Source organism: Brachypodium distachyon, chromosome 1 (genome assembly GCF_000005505.3).
Source record: "Brachypodium distachyon strain Bd21 chromosome 1, Brachypodium_distachyon_v3.0, whole genome shotgun sequence".
Lineage (NCBI taxonomy): Eukaryota > Viridiplantae > Streptophyta > Magnoliopsida > Poales > Poaceae > Brachypodium > Brachypodium distachyon.
This window is the reverse complement of record NC_016131.3, coordinates 48,658,651-48,670,760: the sequence shown is the minus strand read 5'-3', so window position 1 is coordinate 48,670,760 and position 12,110 is coordinate 48,658,651. Positions and strand designations below refer to the sequence as shown.

At 48.3% G+C, this 12,110-nt stretch overlaps 1 protein-coding gene across 1 annotated transcript; it reads left to right on the top strand.

Annotated features, from left to right (window-relative positions):
- The first annotated feature begins 7,437 nt into the window (after positions 1–7,437).
- Positions 7,438–8,439, top strand: LOC104582253. The gene is made up of 2 exons (XM_010231656.1): positions 7,438–7,595; positions 7,758–8,439. The coding sequence occupies exons 1-2, from the start codon at positions 7,438–7,440 to the stop codon at positions 8,437–8,439; spliced, it is 840 nt and encodes a 279-aa protein (XP_010229958.1).
- The last annotated feature ends 3,671 nt before the right edge of the window (positions 8,440–12,110 follow it).

Genomic DNA, 12,110 nt, shown 5'->3' with positions numbered 1-12,110 from the left:
CGATAGTGTTACAAACCACACATCACTTAACACAGAACATTACATTGACACAAATGATAGCTCAACAAACCCTAGCGTATACATCGACTCGCTGAGACATTACTGTGAATCTACATGCTCCCTCGGTCCTGAAATAAGTGACCCGGATTTGTATAACAATCTATATAAATCCACGTAAGTTATTTCATGACCGAGGAGTATTATTACTACTGTTACCACACCCCAGACACGACATGGCAGGACAGTTTAGCTGGTTTTCCTTATTCTTGAGCTTGAGCTGGGCCTGGGCGGCGCTCAGCTAGCACTTGGCCTTGCAGGCGTCCTGGCAATAGGCCGAGCAGCGGAGCAAAGCGCAGCGGTCCTGGCAGCGGCATCTGTCCTCGCAAGCCTTTGGCACGGTGCACACGGCGGTGCAGATCTTTCCTTCCGGGCAGGGCACGCACCCGCAGCGTTCGATGCAGCTCATCGCTTCCGCCGCCGGCTGCCCTGCCGCGGCCACGGCCAGCAGCAAGGCGCAGACGGCGGCGACGACGACCTTCAGATGACCGGATCCAGCCATCGATCGATTTATACGTACTGATAACTAAGAGCAAGGAATTAAGGAAATGGATGGTGGTTCTTCAGAAGGTCTGATGTGCCGTACTATCAAAGATGCATGCTTTTTATAGAAAGGCCAGTCAACGAATCACCAATTCACCACCCCGGAACGACGACCCGGCCAAACTAGCTAGAACCGCGTTTAAGCTTTTAGTATAGTAAATTAATTAAGTCATCGCGGAGAGCTATCTGGCATGCATGCACCACACCACGTTATTTGCGCGTGAAGGATATGCACTATATGTCAACTGTTTGACTTTGACCTGAAGAGATCAGAAATTCAGAATCGATCTGATCGCATTCATACGCCTACCTTAGCTCGTGGTCCTGAGACTCTCCCTCCGTTTGATATATAAGGCTTTTGTCAAAGTTTGGGCCACATTTTGAAAAACGATTATTCTAATTATAATTAGTATATGTACACATAAAAGTTATATCATTAGAAAGAGTTTTTCAATACAACTAGTTAGGAGTAGCGTGTTCACCCATGGGAAGATTCTCACGGCGGACAACTTGGCGCTACGAGGATGCAACACAACCCCATTTGCCAGCTGTGCAAAATTCACCCGCAGAACATCTTGCACCTTTGCGGGAGCTGTAGTTTCACCAAGGAGGTCTTGGGCTTCATCCACACTTGGAACCAAACCACGGTGACGTGGATTCTAGGTCGATCAATGACCACCGGGAGACCTTCAATCGTGGCCTTCCAAAGCGAGAGAAGCGAATGGCGATCGGAAGATTGATATACGCTTGGTGGGGAATTTGGAAGGAGTGAAACTGTAGGATTTTCAGAGGACGAGCTATGACAGCAATTGATGTAGTCTATTTGATTTGGGAGGACATTCCGAGCAGGGTCCGAACGTGCTCCAACGACCCGGGAGATTAGCCCCCCCCCCCCCCTCCTCCCAGAGCCCTTGCTTAGGGCTCATCGTACAGTTTTTTTACCTATCTAATCGAATGACGGGAATTGACCGTCTTTGTCCTCAAAAAAAAAAAATTAGCGTACCAGTTAGCACCGCAGCAGGCAAAAAGCTGCTAGCCTTGTTTCCGTTTGAGCCCCTAATTCTGGATCAGTTAATCAATCCACTGTTTACATCACAACGAGAAATATGGATTTGCGTCTCAATTTTGTTGTGATTTGGTTTTCTATGGTTCTAAGGGTTCCCACGGTTTGGGATAAAATTGATTGCCTAAAGTAGTGTTTTTGTTGTAGATGTTGACACACTGCACTTTCCTCATGTGGATGGATGCATACGTGGAAAAGCATTAAATAGAAGGATTGTTGCCTGGGTATGAGATGAAGGAGGAGATGAAGCATGGGAAAGAGGAGGAGCGCACTGTTGATGGAAATGGGGTGTTGGAGCTTAAGATCATGAATCAGAAAATCAGCCAAATGGTAGAATTGAATAAAGAAGAGATTTATGTGGCTAAACTATTATATGCTTGTATTGTTTTGATGAGTTTGATTTTAGAAAGGGATGATGTGATGTACTCCCTCCGTCTTATATTAAATGACTCAAATTTTTTCAAATATGGATGCATCTAAGTGTAAAAAGCGTCTAGATATATATAATAGAAAGTCACTTAATATGAGACGTCCGAGGGAGCAGTGTTGTAATGAAGCAATTGATGTAATGTCACGATGATGAACCAATTGAGCAAATTGAAATGTAATGAGATGAAATAGTTAACATTTATTAATAACAGGGAATTGTTTTCATACCAATTTCACTTTAGTAAAGTTGTACAAAATATTGGTCAAGGTTTCGCTGGCTTGCTCACAAGTTAACCAATTTTGACCGAGAAACTAAAGTAGAGTTTGCAAAGTAGCGTTGACACTGCCAAAAAGTTGAGGAAACTGTGACACACACAAACACTGAAACACACGCGCGCGCGCGTTCGCAGTACACGCACACAGTACAGGGTCCTACAGCAAAGCTGCTGGCTTCCCTTCTTGAGGTCGAGCTAATTAAGCCGCTAGCTGCCGGCGGCGGTCAGCACGCGGCCTTGCAGGCTTCCTTCTCGGCGGAGCAGCTGAGCTTGGCGCAGCGGGCCTTGCAAGCCGGCTCCTCGCGGTGGCATTTATCAATGCAATCCTGTGGGACAGTGCACACGGCGGTGCAGATCATTCCTTTCGGGCAGGGGACGCACGGCCCGCAGCGCTCAACGCAGCTGACCGCTTTCGCCGCCGCCGGCTGCCCCGCCAGGGCCAGGGCCACCAGCAAGACGCAGACGGCGGCGGCGGCGGCCTTCAGATGAGCGGATCCAGCCATCGATCCAACCAGAGACAGAGTACTCCAAGAGCAAGGAAGGAAATTAATTAATGGATGGTATAGAAGGGTCTGATACTCTGATATGATGGAGTACCTGGATCGAGATGCTAGCTATTTATACACATATACGGCTAGTCAAATTAAGGCATCTATCTCATCTTCCATCGCCCGGAGCATCTAGTAGCAATGTGTACACCTTAATTATTTGCGCTTGAACCAAGAATGGCATGTGCATCGTATCTCAACTCTTTGACCTGGATACAGGGCCGTACCTAGAAATTTGAGGCTAAAATGAAGCCTTAAAATTGTGTTTGCTGATAACAAAAATACAATTTTTCATTTAATTATACGACTTTCAGATATGCTACTACTTATTGCGACACTTAGTACCAAACCATATACTACGAAGTAGTACTACTCGCAAGCGTAGGGTGCGCGTATAGACTATACAAAGCTATGAGCATGCGATACATGGTCATGTGGCCATTTTTCCTTTCCTGCCTGTTTCCATGAGCCATTGGCTCTTCTATTCAGTGGAGTATTAAGCAGAGAAATTAATTAAGGTAACTATTAGTAGTACTAGTACTTAAGTAATTTTTGGTGGCTGCTAAAAATTGGGGGCCCTATTACATCGGCCAGCCTGCCCCTGCTAGTGTACGGGCCTGCCTGGATAAATTCAGGATCGGATCACACGCTTCAGCCCTACATTGTGAAGTACTCACTCCGTTAAAGATTGACATATTACTACTTCCGATTTTAAATTGTTGTCGAAATATTACATGTACCTAGACATTTTTTAAGAATAGATACATTCATATTTGGACAAATTTGAGTCAAGAATTTAAGATCAGAGGAGTAGCTTTCATTAAGACAAGGCTTTGATCACAAATTACTATGTTAAATTGTGATTTATATGACATGAAACCACAAGTATCATTAAGTACTTTTGATAACTAATCTAGCGATGCAAAGACCGTGTTAGAGTTGTATATTTGTATATACGTCTGTGTACCTACGTGTACGGTATTTTATACCGGTGTAATCTTGTTGTACAAGTTGATCCTATTATATAAATCTGAAGCGATCCCCCTTCACCAAGGGTTCGATCTCTGTGCTTACTTGTGCTAGTCCTTGGATCGACTCACTAGCACACACAGTTCAAGATGTAATACCAAGATACAAAGGTCAAAAGTACTTTATTACATCGTATCATCCAGAACTTAAATTGTACTTACAAATTTGCATGACCTCCTAGGCCAGCATAAACAAATATTGTTCAAAACCATGATAACAATGTATCATGAAGCTGCAGCGGAAAGGTAGAGTAAAAGGGCCTCATCTACTCCCAGAGGAGAGAGCATGTTGGAATGTAAGCACACGACCCAAAGAAATATCGACGAACCTCACTCTTCGTCAGTTTCACCTGCATTATTAATTGCAGCCACTACGTGGTCAATACATTTGAATGTATTGGTAAGCTCACTAGAGTTATAAAGGACATACCAAGTACATGCATAGTTTGGTTAAGTGGGATTTGGCTATTTTGCATAAAAGCATCATTATTCAAATCCTATCATTTTTAAACAAATAGTTTTGAATTCTATTGGACATGGGGTAGAAACACCCATGCTCCTATTAACCTAGGCATATTGAGTAGAAACATCAATGCTCCTACCCAGTTCAAACCATTCATTTTATTAGGAAATTGGGATGAGTGAGACCTTCCTTACAGCTCCAATATCTAGTTGCTCATAAATGTCCGTAACCGAGGACACGGCTAAGTACTTAGTTTGACACTCTCGAGAGGTGGTACACTTTACACACAAGAAATCAACGTGTTAATCCCTTGCTGTCCTCAGGGTAGATTAGCAACGGCATTACAGGAATTTTCAGAACATATTCCCCCAAATCACCTGAGAGATGCGTTCCAACCTACACTGCTACATACCGATGTCACGTCGGATCCAGGTTCATATTTCTTACATCCATCCTGGCAGAGCCCATAATACCATGTGGTTATACTGGAAACTACTAAACAGGAAACTAATCCAGTCTCTGGTTATCCCGGGTGGCATCCCACATTGTGACGCAGGCGCTCCCCGAATCGCACGGGGAGACGACCATGGACGCTCCCGAATCACACGGAGAGACGACTCAGCGGGCCCCATAGAAATGGACCTAACGTCACTACATCCGAAAACTCAAAGCAGCCCACCCAGGACGATTCATTGCATTACTTGTTTTGCCATACACTAGGAAAATCATATTGTAATTCAATAGTATCACATTGTAATAATACCACCCTCGTATATTAGCATAGCATAGCATTTTACTACTACGATGGCAATTGGTGGTGAAGTCATGACAAAGGGTATCCTATACTATTAAGACAGATCATAGCTAGCATAGGTACAGTAATAATCCTGACAATGCAACTAATAAAATCTAATGCATAATAAAATAACGGGATGATGGTCAAAGTGAACTTGCCTTGATAGTAGTTGGTATTCAGAGACTCGTCGCAATCACACAGTTCACTCTCCGAGAAAAATATACAATCAAGCAAACATACACATACATAAACCCACCATACAAGCAAAATAATATGTATGTCATGATGCAATGCAAAACTTGTGACATGAGTTTGGTTTATTTTATTTGGGTGATCTACTGATCCAAAGCATTGATAATTAAGCACATGCAATTAGGGTTTTCAAGCAAAAACAAAAGCTAGGGTTTAAACCCTAAAATGAGGTTTTATTTGCATCTGCAAAATAATTTAATTCAAAATATTTATTTATCTGTCCCATTGGACAGAGGACAATAAAAAAAAATTGGGCACTGGTTTCATTCAAAAAGGACTTCTAGATAATTAGTTATGATTTAAATGGCATAAAACTCTAATCTGTAATTTGAATGTGATTCAAATATTCAAAATTGAATTTGGACAGTGCCAAAAGATTCTACACTTCCTAAGGATTCCAAAAAGGTGTTCATTAAATTTGGCCAAACAGATTTAAAGTTATGATCATTTGAAATTACAGGGGCCTATCTGCAAAAGTGTCTTTTAATTAATCCGGGGGATTAAAATTAGATTTTTATTTTATAAAAATTGATACCACTATTCGTTGGTACCGGTTCGGTTTAAGTGAATAAGGAGGATCTAATCTACACCGTTGATCAACGATCGGACGGACGAGGGGCTAGGGTTTTTACCGGGCGGCGGCGGCGGTCACCGGAGACGGAGGAGATGGCGGCGCGGGCACGGGCGTGGCGGCGCGGGGTGCGCCGGCGATGTGGGCGTGACGGGGAAGTGACGGGCGAGGGTGGCACGGCACGGCGGAGATGGGGGCGCGGTCGGCGGTGCTCAGGGACGGCGGGGTCGGCGCCTAGGACGAGACGGGCAGGGGGCGCGGTCGGGGGACGGCGGCGCGGGCACGGGCGCTCGTCGGCGGGGAGCTGCAGTGCACGAGAAAGAAAAATAAGCGCGTCATCTTGACCGCGAGGGAGAGAGAAGAAGAGAGAGAGAGAGACGGCTTCGAGTTTTACTCACGGAGCTCGTCGGCGTGACGCGAAGACGGCGACGGCGCGGGTGCGGCTCCGGCGAGGGATTCCGGCGGCTTGGCGACGTAATTGAGGGGGAGGGCAGAGGGGAAAAGAGGAGGGGGCCGCGGTGCTTATAAGGACGCGCTCGGGGCTGCAAAAGGAAGGGCGGCGGAGGAGATTGCGGCGGCGAGCGCGCGGGGACGGCGGCCGGGAATCGCGGCGGCGGCGCGGGGCTTTCCTTCCGGGGAAGAAGCCCCTGACAGGTGGGCCCCACCTGTCAGCGGGTGCGGGCGTGCGGGCGCGGGCGCTGGGCGGGCTGGGCTGCGGGCGCGCGCGAGGAGTTGGGCCAGTTCGGCCCAATTCGGCCGGGCCGGTCCGTTTGCTCCTTTTTTTTTCTTTTACCCTTTTCTTTTTCTGTTTTTCTTATTCTTTTGATATCTTTTGATTTTGAACTCCAAATTGGTCCAAATAAATCCCAGAAATTTGTAAAATCATGTTCTACCATGATACAACTTTTGGAAGTAGTTTTTCCTCAAAATAAAATATATAAAAATACATTTGCCCTATAAATGCCTTTAGGGCTATATATCCATTTAAATAAAATACTTTTTCAACTCCAAATAATTATCCAAAAATTATGGGATAGCTTATATACGCAATAAACCCCTTTTATACTTAAACCTTAATGGTTTGAAGATCCAAAGCTCAAATGGGTGTAAACCGTAGGGTTTAAAATGAAACAAAAATCTTTCCAAAGCCCTTTTGAGATTCAAATTTGAATTCAAATATGCAATTGTGGCATGATGCTTATGAATGCAATGCTCATGTAAAGGTTTGAAATTTTGGGATGTTACAAAATCATATGCCAGCCGGTGGGGCAACCACGCAAGTAAATCTTTTTGACTTGGTATCAGAGCTAGCCGACCCACCTAGGGTTTTCGCCCGCTCCCGCGATTCCGCCGCCACCGTCTCCAAGCGCCGCCGCCCTCGTCTCTCTCGAGTGCCGCCGCGCTCTCTCGCGATGACGTCCTCCACGATACAACTCTCCACCGCCGGTGCGTTGGCCTCGTCCTCCGCTCCCTCCATCCCCACCGGCACTATCATCTCCACCCCCACCGGCCACAACACCAACACCATCACGGTTCGCCTCGACCACACCAACTTCCTCCTCTGGAAGATGTAAGTCGTCCCCAACATCGCCGGCCAGGGGCGGTACGGCTTCCTGGACGGTTCCTGCAAACCACCACCGGCCACAGTCACCCAAGGAGCGGGGGCTGACGCCGTTTCCAAGCCCAACCCGGACTATGCCTTGTGGTTCTACACGGATCAGTGTGTTCTCAGCATCCTCGTCGGCTCCATGACGGAGGAGATCCTCGGCCACCTCGTTGGCCGCACCACCGTGTCGTCCGTGTGGGCGTCCCTCCTGTCCATGTTCTCAGCGCAGAACAGTGCGGGGGTGCGCCAGATGCGTCGTCAACTTTCGACGCTGAAGAAGCGCGACCTCACCGCTGCCGCCTACTGCCACAAGATGAAGGGGTACGCGGATGCCATGGCCATGGTCGGTGCTCCCATCACTGATGATGAACTGATTGACTACATCATCGTCAGTCTTGGGCCTCAGTACGAGCCCCTCCAGAACTCTCTTACAGTGCTTGGTGTTGCCGGTGCCGACAGTCTCAGTCTGTCGGCCTTCTACTCGATGCTCCTCTCATGCGAGTCGTTAAAGGAGCAGAACGCTCAAGCCCCCGAGTTCTCCACTTTCGCCAATGCCGTGGCGCGGCAGGGCGATGCTTGTGGCGGGGGGCACCCCTTTGCTGACACCAACAGCGGCCGCTTTGGCGGTCGCCCTTCTGGCCAGCCAGGCGGCGGCCAGAACTCCGGAGCCGGAGGCCAACAGCAGCATCAGGGCCCCCGCGGCAATCGCCCCAACCAGGGGGGCGGTGGTGGCGGCGGCGGCGGTCGTAACGGCCGCCAGCGGCCGCGCTGTCAAATCTGCAAGTACTGGGGACATGAGGCCCTCTAGTGCAAGAACCGCTTCAACCAATCCTTCCAGTCTGAGGACACTTGCTCCGGCCACTCCGCCGCCTACCAGGAAGGGCAGCCCTGGTTTTTCGACTCCGGCGCCACCGACCATCTCACCAACGACATGGGACGGATGAACGTCCAGGAGCGCTACACCGGCAAGGACCAAGTGCAAGTCGCCAACGGTGCAGGTTTGTCTATTACGCATGTTGGTCACTCTCGTTTACCTGGTTCATTGTCTCCTATTGAACTTAAAAATATCCTACTCGTTCCTGGCCTTAGCAAAAATTTGCTTTCTGTATATCGCCTTGTTTCTGACAATCATATCTTCATCGAGTTTCATAAATATTTTTTCCTTGTAAAGGACAAGGTCACGAAGAGAATTCTTCTTCGCGGTAGGAGTCGTGGAGGTCTCTACCCCCTACCGTTCAGTCGTGCCGTAGCATCTGGGCATCATGCGTCTTCCGGCGTTCGGCTGTCGTCTGAGCATTGGCATCAGCGTCTTGGTCATCCTTCAAATAAAGTAGTTCAAACTATTGTTAGTTCCAATAATCTGTCATGTTCCTCAAACATTGAGTCTTCCGTGTGTGATGCATGTCAGTGTGCCAAGAGTCACCAATTACCTTATAATTATTCAACTCGTGTTTCTCAGTCTCCTCTTGAGCTTGTTCGCACTGATGTTTGGGGTCCTGCTCTACCTTCTTCTGGGGGTTTTAAGTATTATGTCAGTTTCATTGATGATTACAGTCGCTATTCCTGGATTTATTTGATTAAACATAAATCTGATGTTGAGAGCATCTTCTACACTTTTCAAAACCATGTTGAGCGTCTTTTGAATGCCAAAATTCGTGCAGTTCAGTCTGAATGGGGTGGTGAGTATCATCGCCTCCATGCTTATTCTGAGCGCACGGGGATTGCCCACCGTGTGTCTTGTCCTCATACGTCTCAACAAAATGGTATCGCCGAACGCAAGCATCGTCATCTTGTCGAGACCGGCTTAGCTCTCTTAGCGCATTCTTCGCTGCCACTTCGTTTTTGGGATGAAGCTTTTCTCACTGCTTGCTATCTTATTAATAGGAGGCCCACCCCTATCATTAACAATGCCACACCAGTTTTTCGGCTTCTCAACACCCCCCCTGAGTACTCGTTCCTTCGCACGTTTGGTTGTGCGTGATGGCCTAGTTTGTGTAAGTATAACTCACGTAAGCTTGAGTTTCGTTCTAGGATGTGTGTTTTCCTTGGGTATAGCCCCATGCACAAAGGCTACAAGTGCCTTGATCGTTCCACTGGTCGTATTTACATCTCTCGAGACATTGTCTTCGATGAGAAGGTGTTTCCTTTCGCCACTCCGGGTGTCGTCGTTGATATCTCTAAACTGCTTCCTGTCTCGTTTCCGTCCACTGAACCAGTTACTCAGAGTACCGACACGCGTAGTTATGACATTACCTTGTTACCCGCTAATGCACCTGGTTCTGTTGTTAGCCCTCCTGTGCAGGTTTCTTCTTCGCCGTCGGAGGAGCCGATCTACGTTCTGGTGTCGCCTCTGCATGCGTCAGCTCGCGTACCTGGACCTGCCCTGCATGCAGTCGAGCCTTCGGCGCACGCCTCCGCTTCGCACGGTGTCGGCCCGGCCTCCCGCGATGGCCCATCTCGCGCCCAGTCCCTGTCGCCTGGGCGGCAGCCTGCTTCTCCGCCGCCCACGTCCTCCGCTGGACTGGGCTCGCTGTCCTCGTCTGGCAGCACCGAGTCTACATCGCCCAGTCCGTCGCCTGGGCCAAGCCCATCTCCACCCGGATCGCCGTCGCCTCCACCACCTGCATCGCCCGAGGCTGTGCCGCCTCGGGTCATCGTCACGCGGCAGCGCAATGGTATCCTTCGTCCCAAAGTTTACGGGACGGCACTGTTCGGTATGATCCCTATCATCGTCGTGCTTTTATAGTGGAACCAACTTCTCATCGCACGGCTTTGACTGAGCCTGCTTGGCGCGCTGCTATGGAAGCTGAGTTTGATGCTCTTCAGAAGAATCAGACGTGGACATTGGTTCCTCGTCCTCCTGGCACTAACATTGTTGGCAGCAAGTGGATTTTCAAAACAAAATTTCGTCCTGATGGTTCAGTTGATAAATACAAGGCACGGCTTGTGGCTCGCGGCTTCACACAGCAGTATGGTATTGATTGTCATGATACTTTCAGTCCACTTGTTAAGCCCGTCACAGTTCATCTGGTGCTCTCTCTTACTGTCTCTCGTGGTTGGTTCCTTCGTCAGGTTGATGTGAGTAATGCTTTCCTCCATGGTTTTCTTACTGAGGAAGTGTATATGCAGCAGCCCCCTGGTTTTGAGGGTTCACGGTGTCCTCAGCATGTTTGTAAGCTGCAACGTGCCCTCTACGGTCTCAAACAGTCGCCCCGTGCTTGGTATGCGCGCTTAAGTGACAAGCTTCATCAGCTCAGTTTTGTTGCTAGCAAGGCGGACACCTCTCTGTTCATCTTTGATCATCAAGGGGTCATGGTCTATATGCTTGTCTATGTTGATGACATCGTCTTGGCTGGTTCCTCTTTGTCTGCCGTTGATCAGCTTGTTGCCACTCTTTTCGGTTCTTTTCCCATCAAGGACCTTGGGCGGCTGGAGTATTTTCTTGGTATTGAGGCTGCTTATACTTCTGAGGGTATGGTGTTGACGCAGCACAAATATGCTCTTGATCTTTTGCATCGGGCCAACATGGAGCAATGTCGGCCAGTTACCACGCCTATGTCTACTTCTGACAAGCTAACAAGAGATCTCGGTGAACCACTCGGCTCAGAGGATGCTTTCAAGTACAGGAGTCTCGTTGGGGGTTTGCAGTATCTTACCTTGACGCGTCCTGACTTATCGTTTGCTGTCAACAAGGTGTGTCAGTACTTGTCGCAGCCGACTACCGCTCACTATGAGGCGGTTAAGCGCATTCTTCGGTTTGTCAGAGGCACTGTGTCCACTGGTTTGCGTTTTCGGCGTTCCTCTTCCACTGGACTCAGTATTTTTACCAATGCGGATTGGGCTGGCTGCCCCGATGATCGTGGTTTCACGGGCGCCTTTGCTATGTTTCTTGGTCCCAATCTTGTGTCATGGAGTTCCCGCAAGCAGCCGACAGTCTCTCGTTCTAGTACTGAGGCAGAGTACAAGGCTTTAGCCAATGGCACCGCTAAGGCCATTTGGTTACAGTCTGTGTTGAAGGAGCTCGGTGTCTATCAGTCCCGACCTCCTATCTTGTGGTGCGACAACATTGGTGCCACGTACTTGTCTGCCAATCCAGTTTTCCACGCCCGCACGAAGCATATCGAGATTGATTTCCATTTCGTTCGAGAGAAGGTTGCTCTGGGTGCGCTTGATGTTCGATTCATCTCCACTGCCGATCAGCTGGCTGACGTGTTCACGAAGCCTGCTACTCAGCTCACACTTCATTGTTTTAGTACCAATCTTAACCTTGTTCACGACGGTTTAGATTGAGGGGGAGTGTAAGAGTTGTATATTTGTATATACATCTGTGTACGTACGTGTACGGTATTTTATACCGGTGTAATCTTGTTGTACAAGTTGATCCTATTATATAAAGCATATGCTAGCTGGTGGGGCAACTGACCGATCTATGCCCACCGTTGGCCTTCTTCTTCGGCCATCGCCAGCACCCGCCGTCGA

What these genes read in the sequence shown, in the direction of transcription:
- LOC104582253 (XM_010231656.1), top strand. Translation starts at nt 7,438, where the DNA reads ATGACGTCCTCCACGATACAACTCTCCACCGCCGGTGCGTTGGCCTCG. An exon ending in AACTTCCTCCTCTGGAAGAT is followed by an intron (nt 7,596 to 7,757) that starts GTAAGTCGTCCC and finishes GTGTGTTCTCAG; the next exon opens with CATCCTCGTCGGCTCCATGA.